This window comes from Zerene cesonia, chromosome 1 (genome assembly GCF_012273895.1).
Source record: "Zerene cesonia ecotype Mississippi chromosome 1, Zerene_cesonia_1.1, whole genome shotgun sequence".
Classification (NCBI taxonomy): Eukaryota; Metazoa; Arthropoda; class Insecta; order Lepidoptera; family Pieridae; genus Zerene; species Zerene cesonia.
In genome coordinates this window covers 7,305,931-7,332,457 of record NC_052102.1, presented here as the reverse complement: position 1 = coordinate 7,332,457, position 26,527 = coordinate 7,305,931, and the positions used below count along the sequence as shown (strand labels likewise).

The 26,527-nt window shown below is 31.0% G+C and overlaps 1 protein-coding gene across 3 annotated transcripts; it reads left to right on the top strand.

Moving 5' to 3' along the window:
- Positions 1 to 2,799: 2,799 nt before the first annotated feature.
- Positions 2,800 to 22,475, top strand: LOC119829264 (long-chain fatty acid transport protein 4-like). Of its 3 annotated transcripts, XM_038351688.1 has the most exons (14): positions 2,800 to 2,951; positions 15,608 to 15,775; positions 16,581 to 16,828; positions 17,290 to 17,440; positions 18,186 to 18,423; positions 18,579 to 18,828; positions 19,032 to 19,233; positions 19,391 to 19,501; positions 19,864 to 19,945; positions 20,029 to 20,159; positions 20,279 to 20,429; positions 20,646 to 20,803; positions 21,794 to 21,947; positions 22,069 to 22,475. In XM_038351688.1, the coding sequence occupies exons 2-14, from the start codon at positions 15,707 to 15,709 to the stop codon at positions 22,224 to 22,226; spliced, it is 2,103 nt and encodes a 700-aa protein (XP_038207616.1). In that variant the 5' UTR covers positions 2,800 to 2,951; positions 15,608 to 15,706; the 3' UTR covers positions 22,227 to 22,475. The 3 variants fall into 3 exon arrangements, with proteins under 3 accessions (XP_038207616.1, XP_038207634.1, XP_038207625.1); XM_038351706.1 differs by lacking the exons at positions 2,800 to 2,951; positions 15,608 to 15,775 and adding an exon at positions 16,195 to 16,267; XM_038351697.1 differs by lacking the exons at positions 2,800 to 2,951; positions 15,608 to 15,775 and adding an exon at positions 16,301 to 16,444.
- The last annotated feature ends 4,052 nt before the right edge of the window (positions 22,476 to 26,527 follow it).

Here is a 26,527-nt window from a genome sequence, read left to right as displayed (position 1 = left end):
TAGTTGGTGTTAACTTTATTGTAATCAACATTGCTCCAACAAAAATAGACCATATTACCATGCTGACTCACTTGCGTGAAAACATTAGTTCATACATTTTAATGTACGTATGTTCATGTTGTGACTGACGGGCATTATATTATGAAAGTCTATTGTTATAACTTTGAACCCAAAGAGTATTATAATACTATTTGAACTATTTTACGGGTAAACGCGCGAGAGGTCGTGCAAATCTAGTAGGCTAATCAAAGATAGTAGTACCTATAATAATAAGGACTACGGCGTACCGATTACCTATACTGAATCTGTATTATTAGTACAAATCATATTGGTACCGATTAATTTGCCGTACATAATTAGTGATGATATCCGATAACAATATACATTATCCGATAAATAATTGAGTATTTCCCGTTTTACGTCTTTTATCAGTACAGACAGCATGTATTCGGCTTAATTTTAGCTTTGATTTAATATTCCTGTATCAGCTAGTTCTCGTTTATGACAATGGCCTATCTACGTACAGTTCTAAAACAAGATAATCTTTTCATCGACACTCCTTAAGCTTTATGTCGAACTCCCACCGACTAAAACCCCACTGTGTTCCGACGAGCCGCTTTAGTGAAGGGGTCACGGGAGCTGGTTAGTATACGTAAAGGAGAGATTCAGTAAATTTTTTTTTAGGCGATAAACAATTAGAAATAAAATAAATTTATTATTATTGATAACATATAAAAATTATTCCTATCTTATATATTTCATTCATATCTAATAATGAAAATGTGATTAAATATAGAAGATGTAACGGTCTACACTCTACACCATTTGACTTATAAGGTCAGGTCAGGAGTTTCTGATCAGGTCGAGTGACAAATCAGAAACTAAACCTAATGATTCCTTAAGCTAGTTATGTGGTATGTTTTTTTGTATCTGGGTAGTTAGGAGACAAGACAGTGACATAGGCTGATTTATCGCGAAGAAATTTATTATAATTCCCGTTGATCTTCCAACTATGATCTTCCATTATAATGAGCATTTGAAACGCTTCTGAATTTATGAAAGTGACATGTGTGGCAATTGTTATTTTTTTTGGCCAAGTGGAAGAAGCCGCGGGCGTAAAGCTAGTAATATAGAAAAACTTCTACTCCAGTCACAACTATAGGCCGCACATAATAATTTATGGTGACCGCGTGCACGATATCCATTCCATCATGTTAATTTAGTAACTGCTATTTTATAACGGCACTTTGTGTGATTTTAGTTTCCTCGCATCAAATCAAGACAGCTCGATTAAGCTTGATGTCTTCTATGATTGGCTTTGTGGCACTGATCAAAACAACATTATCCATGTCATGTGGTGGTAAAAAATGTGTCATTTGGCTATTATAATATAACAGACTGACCGCGGTTTCACCCGCGTAAGTCCGTATCCCGTAGGAATATCGGGATAAAAAGTTGCCTATAGGTTATTCCAGTTGTCCAGCTGTCTGTCTACGTACCAAATTTCATTGCAATTGGTTCAGTAGTTTTTGGGTGAAAGAGCAAAAAACAGACGCACATTCTTACAAACTTTCGCATTTATAATATTAGTAGGAATATTAGGATAGTAGGATATATAGATAGGATAACAGATATGAGCAATAAATGAAACGGATAAAATCATATTATTTATCATTCCTGAATATTCCTAATGTTATAAGAATCAGACAACACCAAAATATCAAATTCTAATCATAATTTTTTCTATTTCAATTTATTTAACATTCATGTATCAGCTGTGATCTTTTCAAATCTGCCACCTCGTATCTTTTTTGGCAAAAAATGGAAATGATACATGGGAGCAAACTGGATATTCGAAAAGCCCTTAAAAAAATAAATTACGCCATATTTCAGTTACTACCTATCTATGTTTTACATATAACCTATCAAATATTTTGCTCAATGTGCCTTTATTTAGGTTTTAATGCCAACAAGATTAATTTGACACTAATTGTTTATTAATATATAGGCAACGTGGTGAAGTCACTCTGCGCTAGTACAGTGGATAATAGATACTTCAATATATTTACATAATGATTGTAAAATAAGATTAAAGAAGCCGACAAGATACCGACACGAGATGTTTATTATCTACTACTTAATATAGCCGGAAAAGTCGTTACAAAATTTATCTTAAGTCATGAGGACAGCATTGGAAGATTTACCACACAATTAATAACAGCATAAAAAATAAGATATTTTACTCCTTGAGAATTATCGAGAACATAGAATGGAGTCTAAGGGTCAATGAAATTACTTAAGAATAAAAATCTTGTAATCTTTGTTTATAAAACAATTTTTTTCCTTGAAACACAATTTTTGTTAATTAACATAGTTTTTCAATCCACATGCATAATTTAGCGGATACTTAGGAAGATTCAATAACACAAAGATAAGCGAGGGCATAACATTTAAAATTAACGAATATCTCCGATGAAAGTTTCGCTTTCACTTTGCTAATCCGTCATAAGCGATAGCCACGTTAAAAGAGTTCATATGTTTTATCCTCTGTGCATATTCAATTCTGCAGCATTTTAATTGCCTCAACTCCCTCCTACATCATAATCGCACGCTCAGGGCAAAAGAAAGGTGAGCCAAGAGATAGCTTCAATCATATTTAGCACAATACCCAACATTGCGACTTTCGAATGCACTAGTGTCGACGGCTGATTGGTGTTTTTGTGCACACTTGAATGGTGAGATGCGTTCTTGGTGTTTCTATCTCCCACGGTGCTGTATTATCAGTTGATTACGATCACCCACCCCACCGGGCGCTGCTTTCCGCTTCTGAGTTCTGACATTCAAATAGTATCAAGCACGCGTGCGCGCTGGTGGCGTTAACGTTCTAATTTACGATAAGTTTCGATTATAAAGTTCGTGTTTAATTACATACATGGGAGACTGTATCGACTGTAAGTGTGTAAAATTTAATTGAATTAGAAATTATTAATTTGCTTGGAGTTAAGTAGAAAAAAATCAAGTAGATTTAACACTTTAATCTTATTCAATTTAAGTGCAGCTGTGTATACATCCCTTAACTTTTCATAATGTGCTAAAAATAAAATTCATAGTGATAGGTACATATTTTGTGGTGTGTATAATTCATTTAATGAATGATTAATCTGTGAAGTATATTATTTTTGATTAAAATAAGAGTTCCTTATCTTTATTTATAATTTTCGTAAACTATATATATAAAATTTGGATTAAAACTTTACTATACCATCTCAACATTCTAATAATATGATAAAATATAAAAAAAAGCATAAGAAATACTTCTATGATTATTTAATATTAACAAATTGAATTTGCAAAAGAAGGTTTTATAATATCGTACAAAATAAGAGTTTACTCATATTTGAGTAGCTACCAAGTGACAATAAAAATTGTATTTTGGATATTCATTTATAATTATTATTTCAAAAAATCAATTAAAATACGCAATTTTAAATTGATTTTTATTTATCGAAACTGAATTACTCTAAAGATATACAACATGTTAATCCGCATACGATATCATATTTGTGATTGTTACTGATTGCGATTACGTATAGAAAAAAACTTATTAACTCTTATCTTCTTTTACGTAATTAGTAAATTATATTGAATATTATATCATAACTCATACGTGACTGTTTGTTTCAATACCTATGATATTTGTTGCGTATTGTACCTAATTAAAAATATTATATGAAACTTCAATCCCAGTGTTCATGAAAAAGTGACACATGTAACGCAACAACATTTTTACGTCTTTTTAGCAGTTCTCCTTGAAAAATATCACTTTGTACGCTTTTAAAAACCATTGATGACTTTAACTTAAACTTTTTAATTGATAATTGAATGGATAACTATCGGATACACTGAAAAAAAATCTTAATCGCCTTCAGATTGTCAGAATTAAACCAGACTTATATGGAACACACGGGAGGCACCAGCTTTCAAATAAATAAAATAATCATCCAAATTTGTTCACTTAGTCGGAATATCGGAGGTGACAAACACAAATATCAGTTGAATTGAGACCCTTCCCTTTTTCTGAAGTCGGTTTTAAATCCAAGCTTTGTTTATGAAAGGAGTTGTCATACGTAACAACATCGACATTGTTTTTTTAATAACACTGATTGTGTTTCATAACGACTTGCACCATGTTCAGATTATTATAATATTTTGCTACGAAGAGTCTACTATTGCATGCGGAAGCTATTTCTTCATAAACATCTTGCAAAACACACAATGGCGACATTTCTATCGACTCTAGGATTCTATAGAAGAACTTACTTAATTTCCACTGCTTTTAGTCGGGACTGACCTACGAATAAAAATTTATTCGCAGGGATAGCCGCCATTTTCCTGTGCTGTCTTATGGCTAGTTCTCATTTTCGCCTTTGAGAACTGCTAAATAGAGAAATGCGTTCATACGAAGTTATTAAGAAGACGCCGTACTAATGTATTTTATCAAAATCTGTAAAATTTGTTGGTAAATACTCGTATAGATAAATAAAAAAATCTTCAATAAGCCCATAGGCCGATTTTGATTAACGGTGTAAAGCAATTCGAATTATTTTCATTAAATTTCCATTATAATTTAACCTTAAATTAAGCATGTAAAATGTGTTCGAAAGGGAATACCTACGTGGTATGTATATATAGATTATAATAAAAAAATATATGCTTAATACGCCTCGTGTAACGTACATAAACATTGTTTAAATCACAACAGATTCTTTAATTGCTATTTTATCCTTATCTGTTATTTGTAAATGAAACAATCTTTAATTACATACGAATATTATTTCATATCCATCAATTTAGATATGATCCTAATGTATAAAAAAATTTTGCTTATTATATTCACAACGGAATGATTGATGCGTTTGATTAAAGCAATTAGCAAATAGATTACTATAGGTTACTTTAGTTAAAAGACATACGTTTCACATAGGTCAGTATAAAACATGTATATCCATTAACTTTTTCAATCAATCACTTTAACCATTATTACCAATCTATTTTACTTTAATATTATGATGTAGTTGATTAATAATCTATTTGGTTTTTTTCATGACTGCATTTTATCTATTATTTATGGTTTTTATAGATTATATTCAATGATATATTAAAACGCCTGTTAACGTATAAAGAAAGAGGTGACTGAAACGTTGTGGTGATTTATATAATATTATATCTTATATTCTATCCTAGAAATAATTATTGCAAAATTATTAACGGTTTAGTTATTTAAGTAGAATATTTCAGCGAAGGAGAGAAGGATCGTAGTCAAGTTTCCAATTGGAAGGCACATGAAAGTTTGACAGGAGTTTTTTTATCTCTGAGATGATTAAAACTAAATCACTTTTCATGTTTAACTGATGTTCTCAAACAGAGGAGGAAGGAGGTTCTCAAATGGATTTTTGATCTTGTTACTCGATATGTTTGTGGTTTTTCTAGCGATTAACGCGATTCTTTGTGGAAATTGTTGCCATTTGTTCTCGTTTTAGGATCTGGAGAGGTACCTCCCGCCTTTTCGTCAGTTGCTTTTTTTTGTAAGAATGAATTATGCATAATGACTATCGTCATAATAAAGTGCTTCCTACTACGAAACAAATAATCATGTTTAACGCAAACAAATTATTACCTATTGTCTGCATGGCTCATTCTGCCTAGATAGGTAAATATCGGTAATGCTTATGTAAACAGATGAATAAGAATCTACGCTAATTTGTTTAATATAATAATCATAATTAGACCTCCACATGACACTTACATACATTAATAGGTATTCTGCTTTTGACGTACGTACGCCTTGTATTAGGTTCTCTAATTGGCTGTATTGTGAATATTATGGCTATTGCAAATAGCCATCAAAACACGATCCAGTTTTTTAGGCATTGACACACAAATTTTGCATCGACTTATTTGACCCCTTCTAATTTGAACTGCTCGGATTATATTAATATGTGATATTTCCATCATACGATTTCTAAACAAAATGTTTAAATTTAATCGTTTCACTACTAATTTAAATTAATAGGGAGGGAGTTAATAGAGAATACCCACGGGAAAGTAAAGACGAGACTTTAATGTATTTCATGAAAAAAAAACTAACTTTTTTATTGAGAGACTTAATAACATTAATTACTAAGATAATAATGTTTTTTTTATTTTTTAATCATTCTAAACAAACAATATATTTATACTCCTTCTCATAAAATTCGTATACATGGCAATATAATGGGAACCAAATAAAATAAAATAAATGAAATCAATCTAGCTGATAAACTGTAAAATTAACACGTAATAGAAAATAAGCACATAAGGTACCACATTTTTCCCAAACTGGATTTACTAAATATAATACAATATAAAATGTTCATACTATAAAAGTTTGAATTGTTTGAGGTTCTTAATCAACGCACTGGAAATATACAATCATTATTCAAAAATATTGCCATGCATCTTGTATGAAATATAGACCTATTACAAATAATCACCCACTTTACATACGTCAATAACTAGATAAAAACTTAAAATAAAAAATACTTATTGATTATACAATGTTGTATTTATTTTATTTAAGTATATCTTATATTTTGCAAATTTTCAATGAGTTGGAATGATTTTGTAATCATAATTTATAACTCAAAGGAATGGTATGCATATAATATACATACAAACAAAGGATGTCACTATCTGCATAACTATATATAAATATATAGCACTAAGACTATGGTCCATAGTCTTAGTTCTATAGATCTATGGAATTAGTAAATTATATAAACAAACGTAAAAAAAAATATTTACCATATGTTCATTAGGTTTCGACATTCCTCCAACGAGGATAATATGCATGCATCTTTAGCAAACTTATACTCAAGGATGGTTTACATTTACTTGAAAATTTTTCGCTTTAACAATAAGTTATAAAAGTCTTCAAGGACACCCTTCACTCGTACCTCATATACAATGAAATCCAATGGTCTTGATGTAACTATGGGGCTAACCGACACTAATTATACTTTGCCGTTACCATATAAGAACGTCAATGCCAGATATTTATGAGTTGTAGCTACCATTACCTCATAGAAATTGCTGTTTTGATGAGATCCATTTGTAAACAGTATCCCTTAATAAATCTGGGTATATTATTTGTTTTTTTATGATGCGGACTTTTTTCCTATTATAAGGAGAAAAGTAATTTCTATGGAATGCCATCGCCTAATGAAAGGTCAATCAACTGCTCACTTCTCGTGTACCAATCTCAACCAGTCTTTTATTAAACTGAGATTTTTGATCAAACATCTTGAAACAATTTGATGATGTTATCTAGGCCGGTTAACTAATTAAATACACGCACAAACTCATATAAACTTTTAATAACTCGATTTTAATGAAACTGGTCTAAAAAGGTTTACCTACTAAAATATAACACGCATTCTCAAGGTAGTTTAAGGGTCAATGAGAGGTACTACGGCCTTTACAACACCAAATTTTTTAAACTAAAACCGGTATATACGCACTCATTTATAAGGTCAATGATTTAATTATGTACATTTCTAAGTGTTAACTATTCAATTATTTAAGATAATTTTAAAGAATCGAAAGAAAATTGATCACGAGGCGGAAATTTTAACCCGAGTCATTTTTGCTACGGTTTGGCAAAATGACGCAGGTTCGAATCCCGCCTCGTGATTAATTTTTTATTTATATTATTTAAAACATTATTATTTATCATGCATTTCAATGCTGTAAAATGAATAATTATATTAAATTAAATTATTATTTTTGTGGTTGTCGCGCTACCTAAAAATAGGCCTGAAAGTATACATATGGAATTTGAAACTTAGATCTTGATTCAAATCCACGATGAATACAACATTGTAGAACAATAATAATTTGTACGTACATAAGAAGAAAATGACGTAAGAAATGTTCACCAACATGACCTCTGACATTGACCTGTAGTTGGATGAAGATTGAAATAAACAATATAATCTTAATGTATTTTTGAAAATACAATTGTAATTTTGCCACTAATTACTTAGATTTTAGCAAATTCTTATTTCTTGTGATAATTTTCACCCTTATACGTCTAGTTTGTTAAACTTAATGCTCTTCTCGAACATTCTAAAATTTGCTTTTTCTAAAACTTTAGCAATAGCACAGGTAACATATTACTAGCAGTAGTATAAGAAAAAAAGAGCTAGCTTTAGTTTAGAGAAAATTATAAATGCCAAAATATTCAGTGTATTAAATACAATTTAGTCTAATAAAATGGTTCAGGTACAATCGTGTGGTAATAGCTTATTGGGTCAACGAATATGAAATATCCAAATCTAATTCGAGTATGGCGTAAAGCGATTGCATTAATACTGCACGTTTTATCTAAAGTCAATGTCAATCGATAGTGATATGGCATAACAGTAGATATTAAGTAATAACCTGTCGTAGAGCCACTTAACTTGATTTAAGGTATAGGTGTAGGTCAACACAGATCATACATACAGAGTTTTTAAAATGACAATTTATGTAAATATTTAGTAGGAAGTATATTTAACAGCTTGAAAGCAATTGAGGAACAAGACTGCGGGAGAAAGCTTATAATATAGGCTGCTGATTCCTAAGACTTTCTCTGTAAGAGGAAATTGAAACTATAAATGATAAGTATTGAGGGAACAATTACCAGCGTCTGGTCTCAAGACTAAGCAAAATATATACATGCAATTATGATTATACCTTACATAAAAAATTAAGTATAAGCTATAACGAAGTAGATTAAGCAGGACAATTGTTCTGTATGACTTTTAAAAGTTGATTCATGAATGGTAATTCTTCTGTGGAGAATTAGGTGGAGATAGTTTATAAGCAACAATTTTTGTATGGCTGTCAAGACTTATAATATAATAAAAAGATAAGTAATACAATACTTTAATCGTTGATATATCAGTGACTATGATTAAATAAATCTCAGTCTTCCCGTGATCACGTTCGCTGTATAATGTTCGAAACAATGGGATATATAATATTGTTATATATTTACATATATTGTTATACATATATTTACGTATATCTTTTTTATCTTAAGCCTCGTTAAGGCGATTTAATGAATTCCTTGTTATTTTTTATCTTTATCACTGATTTTTATTGCAATATAATGAATTTCTTGCCACTTTTTTGGCTGTTCATTATTTTTGTTTTGTTTATTTTTTTTTTTTCATTAATATGGATTAATCTTTGCAAAATGCAGCAAATTGTTATTAATTAAGACATATAGTTATTTAAAACAATATCAATGTATTTTGAATTTACCGCGTCATAAATGGTTGCTGTGTTTCCCCGTACAGAATTTTTGTTTTTAATTGCATGTTCCGTATTATAATTGCATAATGATTTTGGAACGACGCGAAAATATGTTACTAAAGTGCCTGAATTTTAATACATTTCGCTTACGCGCCCTTGACGGTGCTATTTTACTAATTTATTTATTACAAAGAGAGTTTTCTGTAAATTTTTTATGCGAGCATTTTTTATTTAATTGCATAGTTGGTACTTAAAAAAAATATTGCTATGCATTTGTGTTTTTTCTTTGCACTGTTTTTGGTTGTATTTATAAATTCCAAGTTCAAACACCTAAGGTCGTCCATGACACATAAATTAACCATCTGCAATGAACAAAGACAACTTTGAGTCAAGAGAAAGACAATAGTGTGCATACAAATAAGTTAGGCTATTATCCTAAGCGACACTGTTTAATCCGCGGCTTTCAGCTGTTTTTATATTCAACACACGTTATCCTTTTTATGTGAACAGTGTATAACTTATAATTTTTTCAATTTCTTATGCCAAACTTGTCAATATTATAGCTTTTTTGTAGATATGATATGAGTTACGTTATTTGCTTCATCATTGTTGTGAGGATTGACGTTAATTATAATTTTTATGACCGGAAAAAATTGAATTTTAAGCAGACTACTTTATATTTTAGACTTTGTTTCTTCCCAAGGCAATAAATAGGTACAGTCTCAGAAGTCTTATGTACTGCTGTCTCTTGTACAGTTTTCGAGCAAGATCGGCAGTCGGTACCTTCTAGAGTCTCAGCTACGACATTTGTTGGTCAGAGTAAAAACTCAAGAGCCATTAGCCTGAACGCTAGCAATGAGTCGGCGGTCGGCGGAGAATGTTGGTATGTCATGAGGTGGCGAGTCACATTCTTACTGAAGAGTGACACAATTTTTTTTTCTATATTTTGCAATAAGGCGAGTCATTTAAAATTATAATCAATTTGCAGTTACCTTTTCTTTATATTAATGATATTGCTTTCAATAGCTTTCTCTTCTAGCAGTCATCATATTTGTAAATGAAATCATTATTTACTGTAATGTTAAATACAGTTAAAAAAAAGTATTATAAAATCGAAATTTAATGATAGAATCTAGCGATTTGCTTCACTTGCTCTTTTATAGATTTTTTTTTTGCGATCTAGCGATCGTAAATTTGATGTCCTCAAGAAATAACACATATATAATAAAAAAGTAAAAAATCATTCCTGTAAATTACATATTTTTTTAAGAGTAATGGTAATACAATTTAGATTTCTTATCCTTACCATTGATAAGAAATCTAAATTGTATTGTATAATTGTATATAGATTTTTCTCTGCTCGTCTGTTTGTATATGCGTCACTCACGTAAAAACCACTACGTAAATATAGCTAAAATTTTGTATAATTATAGACCAATATTAGGTTTAACTTATAGGCTATATTTTATGAAAAATATTTTACCCATACATGTAACCAGTGGACAAAAAATTAGTTCGTGTTATGTCTTATGTCGCGTTATGTCTTTAAAATGAAGGACATATATCTAAATAGTCATTTTCCTAAAATAAATGGTCATCGAGTTGTATGCAATATGCATTTAAAGCCATAAAAAAGTCATACAGCTCTTCTTCGAAAATCTGGGAACTACAACGTTTTGTATTGTAGAAAGCTAGTTACAAGTGTGGTGTTATATAAGCTAATGGCGAATAGAATACGAAGTATGATATTCAAAAATAGTTTCTCACCTCCCAGTGCATCTTCCCGACTCGCGAGCAATCAAATGCAGTCTATTTTAATTATGCTGTGAAAAATTAAGTGAATTGTTGTACATAGTTAATAATAATAACATTATAATTAATGTATATCTACTTCTGAATAATAAATAAACTTTTTATCTTTACGTAACTTTATATAAGCAATGAGTATTAGTGAATTTATATGTGAAATGAATAATTAAAATTGTCATTTAAAATTTTAATTTCATATACTAAGAACTTAACAGTTAATAGGTACATAAAATATACAGGAAATATGTTTTTATAATGTATGTATCATCAAACGAAGTTTGTGCATCTAAATTTGTTCATTATCTGTAAAATGTGATGTTGCATAATACACATTTTTTCTACTACACAGATAACAGACCGTCTAAGTTATGTTAATTTGTTAGGCTCTAGTAAGTTTAATAGCTTTCAGATGAGAAAATTTGAAAGAATAGAAAAAATTTGATCACGAGGCAGGATTCGAACCTGCGTATCTTGCTAAGATACGCAGGTTCGAATCCTGCCTCGTGATCAAATTTTTTCTATTCTTTCAAATTTTCTCATTTATAAAGCATTTCAATGCTATAAAACTAAAAATTAAGCTTTCAGATGATAAAAAAAATATAATCCGTTGTTACATTAAAATGTGTGTACACAATAGATACCTACTTTTATGGTGATGCAAGAGCACATACAAGTATTTAAATACACACCGAATTGTTATATAGGATGGTTTCATATGGATTTTACTCTAAAGATATTTGTTTTTAGACCAAATTAATTATGAACTTTGTGGGAGTACGCAATAGATTAGCGACATATGCCCATAAAAAATGGCTGCAAGTAGGTACTGCTAATTAATTTTTGTAATATAATCAATTAGTTAATATAAATATATATACGTCTAATCTCTTCTAATTTAGTTAACTTGATTCGACTCGAATTTAATTAATTCGATTCAAAATAGTGTCCACCAGTTATATATAATATATAAATATATGTAAATTGACTATTTTTATTATAAAAGTAAAAGCTGAACTGTCCTTGCGTTTTGAAAATATATTACTTAAAATATTGCGTAAGTATATAAATGTATAATATTGTTTAAAATGTACACGCAATACAATGAGAATATCAAGTTGTACGCATTCGGTAACTTAAGCCAAATGAATAGAATAGCAGAATATAGCTTAAATATACTGTGCGTAGAATCTTCACAATGACATCATGCTCTGGACGGTTTGTTTGAAACTAAACAAACATATGAAAATATATTTGTTCAAAAAATACGTGCTCTCAAATCTCAATCCAAATATTAAGTTTAGAATAACATGGAATATTCGGCTTAGGGTTACCACGTTATTTTAAATGGTAAAACATTTACCTCGAGGATATCGATAGATACAATTTTTATCAATACTCAATATCATATAAGAAGCGGAATCACAAATAAAGACGATACTGTAACAAAAATATTGTATAAACTATAAACGTGTACTAAGATGAAATATGATACATCCTCTGATTTGCAACTTTCGTTATTTCTCTTGAAATTTATGAAGAGAAAATAATTCAGTGCGTTTTTAAATTAATTTATCCTAATACATGTGTGTATTCAATTGTATGAAATTCAAAAGTTTCTTCAGAAATTATTAATTTTAACTTTCGATTCTTATTATTGATAGTATGATTCTAAAACCGTCAAATGCTTTCTTGACCACAGAAATCGAACGTGAAGGCTTATAGCTATGACGAAATTCGATAGCTTCGGTTTCACTCTCTACCACAACGCGGTATTATGAAAGTTCGTTGACCTTTACTTTCTTTTTGGTACTTCCGTCGCGTGCGTTTGATTTACGGATTTACGTTAGAAACAACCTTACTCAAATAAAACCATGGCTGTTAAAGTGCTCATAAACATAGGTTGGCGCTCTGAAACCTTATCAATTTGTTAACAAATTGGAATCTAGCAGAGGTAACTCATAATATTACAGAAGTTGAGTATATAGTATTATATTATCCGTGGTTTAACTATTTTTATTGAATGTAGGTTCATTGCATATACTACAGATATTCATAAAGTAACTTTATATTTTATACATATTATAATTTTTATTTCATAACATGCATAACATCTACAAAAGATTAAATAGAGGAAAACATTAAAATCAATTTAAATAAATCCATGTGTAATAAGGTCATTCATTCGATGCAAGACTAAGTTCACGTAGACTTTATCGTAAATGGATAAAATATGTTAGTAGACGCAATTAAACGTCACAATTATTATAATTGATCAAGCAGGCATTCAACCACAGGTCTCCCTGATGGAAAGTAGAAGTGATCTAGGTGGTGACATGTCTCCTTGAAAACCTATTCACTCTCGCCTTGAAAACATCCAGATTATAACTGTTCGGTAAAACGGCCGCCGGCAGAGAATTCCAATCCTTAGCAGTTAAGGATAAGGAATGAGGTGGTGAAGCGTTTAGTGCGCGAAGTTGGAATATCCACTGTATAAAGATGACTTTTGTCAGTGCGTCTACTGGTTCGGAGGTAAAAGGGTGAGGAAGGGATCAACTCGTGAAGACCCAAAGTACACTCACCGAAGTGTATTCGGTAGATGTAGTGTGTTTCAATGTCTACATAAAATTATTAAATACATTCATTACTTCATCATCGTCGTATTTTATACACGTCGAACTACAATAAAAAATAAAATTGCTTAAATCAATGTAAACATTGAAATAGTACTATTACGGAATGTAAAATGATTAATCATGATAAAATGGTTCATAATCGAGTACAAATAGAAACAGAAACAGAAACCTTAATTGTCACGATTAATGAAATTAACTCTTGTACAAATAACAACCCGTCTGTTATAGTGAAAAAAATTGACATTGAATGTCATTTGTTCAATAAAGGAGGATAGAATATCGATTGTTTCATAGCCGAAATCTCTTCTATATAACTTGTTTTAAAGTTTCCTACAAAAAAGAACAACAAAAAGTTTTAAATTAACCACTTACTTTTTTGGGAACGTCGGTTAAAAATGTCACCCAATCTCTTCCTTTAATTCAAAACTTTCGCATTTATTATCACATCGTTTAAAAAATAGTATTAAACTAAGAAGTTATTCCAATTATAGTATAATTTTTATCCTTTAATAAATAAGCTACGATTTAATAACCACCGCCATATTAAACGTCTATTTAAAATGTTAGTTCTCTCCCTAGTTCCCACGCATGTGCACTTTCGCGCAGTCGCGTTTCACGTTTTTATTTTATTTGCCTGTTATTTCGCACTCAGAATTAAATTCTAACTTATGAGGCTCATTGAATCAATTGTCGATGCTGATCGTTATTTATTACAATGATGAATCCTATACAATAAATAACATTAACCTCAAATAGGTAGGTACGTAAACAATGGAACTTAGAAACTCCTACTATTTTGAAGTCGAGTTTAAACAAAATATAACATAAGATATCAAAGAATTCTGATGCAAACATGTTCATTGACACGTTTCTGGAGGTCAAAAACCTCAGGTGTTATTTGAAAATATGTCACTGTGAATTCTTTATGTACTATTGATGACTTAGCTCATTATATGCGAAGAGTTACGCATAACGCAGCATGTGGGTACACAAACATTGTGTTCACAATCATTAAAGAGACAAATAGGTGTGAATATGTCATCTAGAAGTTTCCATTGGCAAATAAGTAATTATTTAGATTGTACTGCCCTCAAAAATTGTATTCTTTATGTACCTGTTCATAAAAAAATCTCTTTAACTATATTGCATTGTACATATTACAGGTTTAACGGTTCCCCAATTTTTCTTTTGATCGCCAATTTATCTTTTTTAGTTATCCCTTAAGGATTGCTAATATCTAAAGTAAATATTTCTGCATAAAAGTAGGTATAATCAGTATTTTAGAAATATTTAATAAAAATATTTTTATTAGTTCCTTTCCTTTTAATATATACATTTAAATTTGTTCTAAAGTTTCCATTCAGATTTCATATACATTTGCCTGATAGCTTATAATTAATATATCCGAATTCTAGTAATTATCGAACTTTTAAATCTTGGAGTGCTGGTATCCTACTAATACTAATATACTAATCCTACTATCCTACCCTATCCTATCCTATCCTATCCTACTATCCTTCCTACTAATATTATAAATGCGAAAGTTTTTAAGGATGTGTGTGTGAGTACAAAAGAGTACCAAACCTCTTTCACGCAAAAACTACGCAACCGATTGCAATGAATTTTGAAGGATTCGGATTTCGCGGGTGAAATCGGGGCGCAGCTAGTACTCAAATAAACCAAAAAGTCATTTATGTACTGCACGCTCGCCTGGTCTCAAAATCCAACTTTTCGATTTAAGTCCGAGGTTCTCACCCCTGAGTCACCATTTGTTTTGAGAGTCCGAGTTCTTGTAAAATAAATTAAAATAAACATTTTTGTTGCAGACATGAAAATCAAAATGTATGATGAATAGAAGATATTGATGACAAGTCACGTTGGTTGTTAACGATTTTTATTGAGACTGCTGTGTGAAGCTCTTAACGATGTCAAATGTCGAGGTGAACGTTGACAATAACATGAATAAGACTGATGTTAAAAATAATAAGCTGGACGTAAGTATATGCTGTAGTTTTTACGCGTTGTAAACATATGGGACACCATACAGTACGTTTGTTAGACATATACAGTACGTTGCATATAATTTCCAACATCGTAAAGCAATTAGTCTGATCAACATGTACCATTTTGCACAAAAATTGTGTATAGTCAGCGAATATTACAATCAATGTTGAAGGGAAAATCCACAAAAAGAAAGTTAAAAATTTATAAATAATTAAAAAAAGTAGGGTGTTGTTTTTTTATTTATTTTTATTGACGCCCAATAGATTTAAAATTTTACAAATAGTATGTTTTTATAAAAAAATAAATCATATTTGAACTGTTCTTGACCCATTTGATCGAAACCTATTTCGTGACGTCCGTATCAATTCATATTATAATATACCACTACAAGGCAAATTAGCTATAACCTAATATAGTATCAAATAATATAGGATAGTCGTCGCTACACATCTGACTACAGAAGCCGTCATCGTGGAAAACCGGTATTATTTTACTTTAAATGAAAATTATATACATAGTTGGAGGGGCCCGCAAAGTAGAACGTAAACGAAAGTTTTGACTTTGTGAACAGTTAGTGTAGAAAGTTCAATTGGTGCAAGCGTAAAATTACGTTTATCGTGTGCATTTTTTCCACCCTTTAATCAGTTATTAGAGATTAGGTAATAAAACATGTATTCGTATTAGTCATGATTACGTAACAACTTATCGGTTAACTTATCTCGCTCAGTGTGTGTTTGGGATTCAAATGAAAAAGCGTGTTTATAGAATTTAAAACGGTTTAATGTGTTTGTCTAGATTGGATATCCCAGCAGGGACGTGGAGAAAGGAAGTCGTGAGATAAGTGGTGTTCAAATACCGTGGAAGAGCGTCATCATAATGGTTTTAGCGTTAGCTGTACTAGTCGCCGCGTGCGCAGTGGCTTGGGTGCTTCAAGGATGGCAAACAACTCTAATCGTGATTGCTGTGGTGGTTCCAGTGTATATATTAATTTATTATTGGAGATTCCTTTATGTCGTTGTGAAAACTGCGCCAAGGGATATTTCGTGAGTTGGATTTTATTTTGTTATGTTCAATTTGTATTGTAATGTGTATGAATTTTCTGCCTACCTGCTAAAGAAAAATAATAATAATTGGTGACTCTGAAAAAATGTAGGTAACTTAGTTGGTGTAAATTTTTCGAGAATAAGTTTCGTTCTGTTGGGTTTTCTATACAGTTTTTCCTGTTGCTACTTAGTACTCACCTATTGTTAGTGATAATTACAATGGTACCTCAAGAGTACCGCCTACACAACAACAACACATATATATATATATATATATATATGTATGTGATTATAGATAGTAGAAAAAAGTAATAAACAGATAAATAAAATTCTGTTCTGTTTGTATTGATAATATTGAAGAGGATTTTCTGCGTAGCTATTTCGAAATAAAAAAGGATTACTGTTATCTGAAGTGTTTAGATGTCAAATGAATGCATGACTAATTGTTGTCTTTCTAACAGGGCATTATACTGTTACATAAAGATATTGCGTCTCGCAAACAAATTCACAAAAACCGACTGGTCCATGCCGGATATCTTCCACGATGTTGTTAAACGTCATCCAAACAAAGCTTGCTTTTTATTTGAAGACGAGATATGGACCTTCCAGCAGGTAATTAACAATAATAACCTTTTTTATGAATGTATTCTTATGCTTTTTCATAATTGGAATCAAACAACGTTTTTACCCGACTTAAAAAAGTAGGAGGTTATTTAATTTACCATATACACTTTTGTAACTTTTTTGTGTATTGGCGGATAACTTTGTCCTTTATGAGGCTTTAGCTGCGCCCCACGGTTTCACCCGCGTAAGTCCGTATCCCGTAAGAATATCGGGATAAAAAGTTGCCTATGTGTTATTCCAGATATCCAGCTGTCTACGTACCAAATTTCATTGCAACCGGTTCAGTAGTTTTTGCGTGAAAGAGCAACAAACTTTCGCATTTTTAATATTAGTAGGAAGTAGGATTATAGATTTGATTTACTCAAGCTGTTGGTTTAGTAAATCAAATCTATTTTGCATGCATTATTATTTAATAAAAATTAAAAAGCAGTTAGGTGGTTGTGTTTGGGCTTGATTAATTTGTATCGATGAGAACTTTACATCTAGATGGCTTAAAATTTAATTAGGGATTGGGTAATGAAAACGAAGGCTAACAGCTTTTATTGGTTTTCATATGTTTCAAAATATTAATTTCGTTCAAAAATTATACAAAAAAAAAATATTCACATAAAAATTTTACACAAAGAATTGAAAAATAAACTAATTGAACAAAGAGTAATTTGTTTTCCTTTTTGTTAAAAATGATTTTGAACTTGTTATTTTTATACTTATATTATTTTTCCCAATATTTCAGGTGGAAGATTTCAGTCTGCGCGTATCAGCAGCATTAAAAGCACAAGGGATTAAACGTGGTGACACGGTGGCCGTTATGGCCAGTAATTATCCCGAAATGCCGGCAATGTGGCTCGGCATCACCCGCATCGGGGGAATAGCACCTCTGATTAACACAAATCAAACTGGAAACACACTACTGCACTCGATCAATATAGCGAAGTGTGATGCTTTTATTTATGGAAGTGAATTTGAATCCGGTGAGTTTGTATAAGCACTGTAACGAAACGGAAACATAACGTAAGGGCATAGGTATCAAGTATACCAGAGATATTAGAAACCTCTATGAATAGGTATAGTTTACTGATTACTTGAGAATTGTCATAATATAGCTGGTGGTAATACATTTTTTCAGTTGTCAACGAAGTAAGAAAAGAACTGAACCCATCATTAAGGCTTTTTAAGTTCACACGTCGGCCGTTAAACACATCGAACGACAGTGTGAAAGTTGCAGAGTCGGCGAGCGACTTGACGCATATGCTCGAAACAACTGCACCGGCTCCATGGAGTCTTTCTGAAGGTGAAGGCTTCAATGGAAGGCTGCTTTATATTTACACTTCTGGTACGACAGGTCTGCCGAAAGCCGCTGTCATTTCGCCTTCAAGGTAACGTTTAATTGTGTAATTACTCGTAAAGATTTAAACGAAAAAGTCCAAACATCAGCTTTAATGCCACAGTATCCAAACATGCATTCGATTAAACTGTATATAAATCATAAAAATATTGATTAATGTATGAAGCAAAAATGATATTTTACTAGAGATATTTCAATTACAACAATAGGTACATCTCGATATTTCTTTTTTAGAATGTGCTTCATGGCATCAGGTGTTCACTATTTGGGAAGCTTAAGAAAAACCGATGTTATTTACTGTCCAATGCCTTTGTATCATTCTGCGGGCGGCGTGATCACAATGGGCCAGGCATTCATCTTCGGCTGCACTGTTGCTCTACGTACCAAGTTCTCCGCGTCATCCTACTTCCCAGATTGCATCAAATATAAAGCGACAGTAAGTGACTTGTTACTATTAATCATATAACTGTTTGAAGTTACAATATTGAATAACAAATTTACAAGGCATTTTTACTATAGGCATTCAAACTATAATTGTACTTATCTAATGTTCCGAAGCGAATGTATTAATTTTTATTCATTTTCTTTTGAAGGCTGCTCACTACATCGGTGAAATGTGTCGTTATATCCTTGCTACTCCTCCTGCGGCAACAGATAGACAGCATACTGTGCGCACTGTCTATGGAAACGGAATGAGACCAACGGTAAAATATTTTATCTATTAAAATAAATTTCAAAACGAATTTTGAAAGAATGTCTTGTATATAAAATAAGCAATATACTAAAATCTTTTCAATAATATGCTCAAATCTCTGTATAATGTTTGTATACGTACTACTAGAGAAGCAATCAAAAATAATTTATTACTTATACAATTTAATTGTAGGTACACACTTCCAACTTTTTCACGCGATTTGTGGGAATATAAGTATTACAAAGGATAATAAAAATAACGTTCTCAAATTAATTTAAATTTACATTTCTTATTACGTTTTATGGTTAATTTATAAAGCATAATTATCTGAAATAAACAATAAAAATTGTGACTGCATTCTTTTAATTACAGGTTTGGAATGACTTTGTTGAACGATTTGGAATTAAGAAGGTTGTCGAATTTTACGGCGCTACTGAAGGAAATGCAAATATAGGTATAAACAATAATAATATGTTAATAATCAATAAAGCTGGATATTTATGTGAAAAATCTGTTTGAACCATTTTATTATTCCAGTTAATATCGACAACAAGCCAGGCGCTATTGGTTTCATATCACGAATTATTCCTGCAGTTTATCCCATAGCTATTATAAAAGTAGACGAAGAAACTGGGGAACCTATTAGGGATTCTAAAGGCTTATGTCAGGTAAGGTCTTACGAATACATTATCATAAGTTCATAGTCGTTAATTAAATTGTTCATTATTAAATTATAGTATATGCCGAACAAATAAATTAAACGATTTATAAATAATTAATTTTTCAGTTGGCAAAACCAAACGAACCAGGAGTATTCATAGGGAAAATAAAACCAAACAATCCATCAAGAGCATTTTTGGGCTACGTCGACAAGGAAGCTTCTGAAAAGAAGATTGTTAGAGACGTACTCAGTCACGGCGATTCTGCATTTATATCTGGCAAGTCTAGCAATTTATTAAATACATTAATATATTCTTTTTTAATGTTCATAAGGAAAACGTACCACTTCAAAGTAAATACTTCTAATATTTTGAATTCTAGGAAATACAAAGATATTTTGTTATATAAACGTCATACATACTGTGAACGTAATGACGTTTATTTCAGTAATTGGATGGTTAATAATAATTCGTGAATGTCACATTTTGTTTTAGGTGATATCCTAATATCAGACGAGTTCGGCTACCTCTACTTCAAGGATCGTACCGGGGACACTTTCCGCTGGCGAGGCGAGAACGTGAGTACCACAGAAGTGGAGGCTGCAATATCCAGGGTTGCTGATCAGCGAGACGCCGTAGTGTTTGGTGTTGAGGTAAGTCACTTAAAATAAGCGTTGAGACTAAAATGATTGTCTTTTTATATAAGTGAAATGTGCATGAAGGTATTTAAGCTGTTCAACTTGAACGTTGTTGTATAAGCATTAATATGAAATAACAAGACGTTATCGGATTGAATTTTAAATATATTACCAATTGGGATCCAAACCTTTTTATAAGAGTAAAAAACAAAATATATTACTTATGTTTAAATTAATAATATTAATACATGTATGTCTAATCATTTATTTGCTCATAACTAGGAATATCTGTAAGATACGATAATAATAATGAACACTTTATTGCACACGTAATATAAACTTTTAGCAATACGGCCGGAGGCCTCATATTTACTTTTGAAAACTAATTAAATATAAGTAAACTTAATACACCTATCACAGCAAGATGCAGACAAAAGTTTTATTCGGCTTATGTTATCGAAAAATTATAATAATAAAAACTCACAATGCTAGGTAAATCAGAAAGCCGAAAGAGAAAAGTATTTTAACATGAAGGCAAGACGTTAATAAGTTTTCAAAATGTAGGTAGATACCACTGCTGATTCTCGTACTATACATAGGTTTAACCGTTGATTTATTCTAATTTACCTTCGATAAAACGACTGACGTATCGTGATGGCATCGTATTTATTAGATATTAACATTAATAGAGTATAATTAATGTAATTTTTGTTAATAAAATGAAGGGAACATTGTTTCTTAAAACATTCTGTTCGGTTCATGTTTTTTATGTTTCGTTAATAAATTCGGTGCTTCAGGTTAATTATATATAAGAATCTGTAGGAAATTTATTAACTATTAAGGGTTTAAAGTTTATTATCCATTCATCCGTTCATATCAAATAAACTTAGCACTGCAACACATAGCCGTGAGGACGTAAGGATTTATTGATTATTATGCATTGTTGTACACAAATCTATACTTATTAAACCTTTTTGGATATTTTTACGCTAAAAATATTTTTAGATTCCCAACAATGAGGGGAGAGCGGGTATGTGTGGTATCGTGGATGCTGATGGAACTTTAGATTTGGATAAGCTATTAAAAGACATGTCAAAGGACTTGCCGAAATATGCTAGACCCATAATCCTACGGATAATGAAAACCATGGATATGACTGGTATGTCAAAAATACATTTTTATTAATGATTTATATATGCTGAACATTGGAATATATTTTTATATTTAAAATACAGACACTTTTTTATAGTTCAATAAATAATAATTAATTTTACTTTCAGCGACATTTAAAATAAGGAAAGTGGACTTACAAAAGGAGGGATACAATCCATCAATACTAAAAGACAAGCTTTACTATTTAGATCCAAAGTTGAATAAATATGTTAGCCTTGGACCCGAAGAATATGAAAAAATAATGTCCGGACAAATAAGACTGTGATTATTAATTTATTTAATGAATGCAATGTGATGCCTTTACCGTGTATTTAGATAAACTTTGTAATGTACACTTAATTAAGTTCAAACGTATAATATGGCCTCTGAGTGTAATTACCTACCTACTCTTTATAATTTTGCATTTGAAATTATATACCTATTACATTTTATAGCTGAATTTTATAACAAACTAGCGGTAGTTTCGCCACCAGATGGCTATATGTGAAAAATTATTCCCGCTTTTCTGTTGAAATTTTTACTGTTTTTTAAATTTTTCCCGATTTTTTTTTTTTGCTATAAACCTCACGGCGCCCGAGACCTTTCCAACGAATGCAAAACCGTGGAAATCGGTCCGTGCGTTCTGAAGTTATAGCGTCAGGAAGGAAACCCGACTTATTTTTATATAGTAGAAGATTGAATTAAACTTATACGTGTATACAGGGTTCCAGCTGCATTAAAAATGTATGAAATTATACGATGGATATATTTATATGTCTGAAATCATTCTAAGCTCAATTAATTTTAAGACTCGTATGTTTGGGATAGATGGCCTACTTAAAGTATTTAATGATGGGTATGAGGATATTTTGATAATTCATTCCTCTAGAATAAGAAAATGTTTATAGCGGTACAATACTGGAATATGTCGTTGAGATTATTTAAGTATTATAAAATGGACTAAGACTTATAAGTGAAATATAATATAAAATATTAATATAATTGATTTGTTTTTTTTTTTGACCTGCACATATGTTATATTAATTCTACTATCCCGCAATGCATTTTTATGATACACTTTAATGAGAAATGTGTGATAAATTATATTTAAACGTTTATGGCTTCGTCATAGTGTTTTTTATTCATGTGTAGATGTGTTATCAATCATATTCAAATATAATTTTATCAAAAATATAAAATTTTGAAATTTTGAAATTTTGCTAGAAAACTTCGCTAGTGTGCGAAAACTTTGCTAGAAAGAGGATTTACCTCCCACCACTCTTTCATAATTTATAAAAGTTATTTTTTTCTTTTTTATGCTATTTATTAAAATACAAGCTTAAAACTTACAATACACTTCAAAGTGAAAAAATACTATTTATTTATCCAAATACCTACTTAGCCTTACCTTAGTCCTTTTTGGGTAAACAGAAATTTTCTTTTCAAAAAGTTTCTAGGTTAAAGAACTTGTTTAGCTAGTAATGTATTTATAGTATATTTTCTGAACTGTAGGTATTAAAGAAATCATTATAATATACAGAATAACTAGTTATACATCGATAGAGGTATCTTTTGATTCCTAATCTTATGTAAAAATTTATAAACATTAAATAAATATGGTAAACATTACAACGGGAAGTTAAAATTTTAAAATTTAACAAAATGTTATATTTTTAAATGCAGCATCAATTTTCAAGTAAAACGGACAGTTTGCAAAATTTAACATATAGAACAACTTTTATCCTGTCTAGTATAAAGTACTATTTATTGTACTATACATATAATGTTATTTTATTTCTCGTAATTTGGAGATGGACTCAACATACTTTATATATAATATCGCGTTATATATGTTCGATTCGCTATTTTTCGATTTTTATTTAAAATTTTACGCAATGGGTGCTAGCACTAAATAACCCTAGTTTAAACCCAACTCTTATTTTTAACGTTTATAATATCAACCTACTACGATCTTCAATCCTTTGAGAAAGCCTGAATTAAACATAGCTAGCCTGATACATTCCCTATAATCCAACACATTTTTTGTGTTGTACCAGTGCAATCAGCATTAGTTCAGCCATTCCAAAGCAATTTCCCTTTTCACCCGAACTCAGAAAAGGAGGAAGTTCTCAATTCGACTTTATATTTTGCGTTTGTTGCCGATTTTGAAGCTTCCGTGTGGGCCCAAAGAAATTCTTGTCTCTGGTCTATTTTTGACAATTTTAAGGCGGTTCAGTTTTTGCTTAAAAATAATTATTAGCATAATAGATAGATAGGTACATACGTAAAGGGATTATTACTATTAAATAAAATGCGAGAGATATTTTTAAGAGGTAAATTTAAAGACTAATTGTCTATTTCCTTGAACATGATAGTTAAAATATAAAATTGCAGTAAGTTTCGCAAACGTATGAATTCTTGGATGAGGATCCTTTTAACAACCTGTTAAATTACATTCTGAACAAATTATTATTGCAATTCGCAATTATAATTTAAGTTTCACGGCAATGGCCCGTCTGCACAATCGACATTCGCATTGGGACAATCACAATTATATTCTAAATGTAAGTGCCCATTGTAAAAGGGCCTTGCGATTAAATTCAGGTGAAGTTCCCGAATTAACTATAATTTGTCGATTTGACAATGACATATTTCGAGTTTCATAGTATAAAAAAATAGTAATCCTGAAAATATTTATACTAATATTTTATATGTGAATTAAGTTTTGATAGGTACTCTCACGCAAAAACCACTGAAAGAATTTGATGATACTCGGCGGTTATGTAGCTTATGAACCAGAATAACACGGTACGGTAATAACAAGTAGAAATGCTTGCTTTTGACTGTGGGCGTGGCTGAAACCGTACAATACAGATAGTCAATAATAGTAGAACTTTGACCGTATCCTTGGTACCTAAAATTATTTTATTTTAGGTAATATATATACCACAAGCATACTACAAATGGGATGTAATTTGAAATTTAGTTTTTTGCTAAAAATAATTCTCTAAAGAGTATACGTAGACAAATAATTTCTACTTGGTGATCCGAATCGGGATAATAAGTTAGAAAGTGATTCAAAATTGAGACCAAATCTTATTGAGTCCCTTATGTCACCGTAAAGTTGTAGAAACAGTTAGATCTAACCCGCGAGATTGTAAGTGGTCCACAAATTGTCATCCATAACATTTATTATTTCTCATTAAGCTCCAATGCGAATACAATGCAGTTATGTATTATCATGAGAATTTACTTTCTCCAAACGTCGGTCAGGTGCAGTTTGAGAGTCGATGTAACCGCTTAGTGGGGCTCATATTTGTATGTAGTTTTTAAATAAACTGACCCTAACGTTTGACGTTTTACCTAAAATAATTTTGAAATGGGCAATTAAAAATAATACCTTGTCATAGAAATCTAACGAAATTAATGAAACCTAATTAAAATATTTTAAGTTAAGGAAGAGCGGGTCCTCCTCACACACGTTATCTCTTTTAATCGATATAAGTACCTATACTATTTTTTTGTTATATATTTTTTTATCTGTGGTTGCTGGTAACGTCCCTTCAATCAATAATATAAACCATGTACCATAAAATGTATAGATTATGGGATAGTATAGGGCAAAGGCCATAGGGCTCGCTTTGGTCGCCCTGATAACATGAATACTTCAATGTAAAATTAATTTAATACTTGAAAATATTAATTAAAACACATATTTGTTAAGTATGAATATATGTATCATTATATTCTCTCATAATCATTATGTTCTCAGACCAATAGAAAACATATATTCTATCCAGCGGTCAGCCCAGGCTTCAACCACGGTACTTGTCGAGCATTGAGTAGTCATGTGAAATAATTTTTGAAATCTGTTAGTTATGTATATCTGTATCATCTGTGTTCATGAGATTAACATGTTCAAACAAACAAACAAACTCTTCAGATTTATTATAGTATCCGAAAAGAAGTATAGATTAGTTAAGTTTCAAAGTTAGTTAAGTTAGGTATAGTATAGTACTGCGTTGCCAAAATTTGGCCAAAAGGAAAGGAAAGGGATATGCTTTGCCATGGCTTTTGCTACACTATGAGGATTAAAGCAGTGTTGCTTTTACGGTCTGCGATGTCTGTTTTTCTGACTTCTGTTGGAATGTTGAAGTCTCCAAATTTGGGAGTTTTGGCCCATTTTGGGGAAAAATAAATTTTTGGTTAGCATTTGGGGAATGAATTTTTTATACGGGGTAATATGGCAAAACATCTAGTCTAGTTGACCACGTAATGAGATTGACCAAAAGGATTAATATGTCAAGAAATTAGGAAAAGAATTTATAAAAATGGCCTTTTTTCTTGACGAGAATTTTATGTTTACCGTTGTCAAACGTAAGTGTTGAGAGGGTACTCTCGATAGTAAATGTCGTGAAAGTTAAATTTTTTGCACTGGGTAGTTTTAACATTCTGGGAAAAAGCTTGGGTATTTTTTGCCTCATTTGTGGAAATTAGTAAAATTCGTCATTGAACCCTGACGTCGAACGACAACCATGACAATTGACATTTTCTTATGAAAGGTTGGATACACCGATGACAGAGGGT

Bases quoted from the DNA above. Each gene is read 5' to 3' on its own strand.
- LOC119829264 (XM_038351688.1), top strand. From the start codon at position 15,707: ATGTCAAATGTCGAGGTGAACGTTGACAATAACATGAATAAGACTGAT. The intron at 20,804-21,793 runs GTAAGTCACTTA...AAATATTTTTAG, and splicing joins CCGTAGTGTTTGGTGTTGAG to ATTCCCAACAATGAGGGGAG. The intron at 21,948-22,068 runs GTATGTCAAAAA...TTTTACTTTCAG, and splicing joins GAAAACCATGGATATGACTG to CGACATTTAAAATAAGGAAA.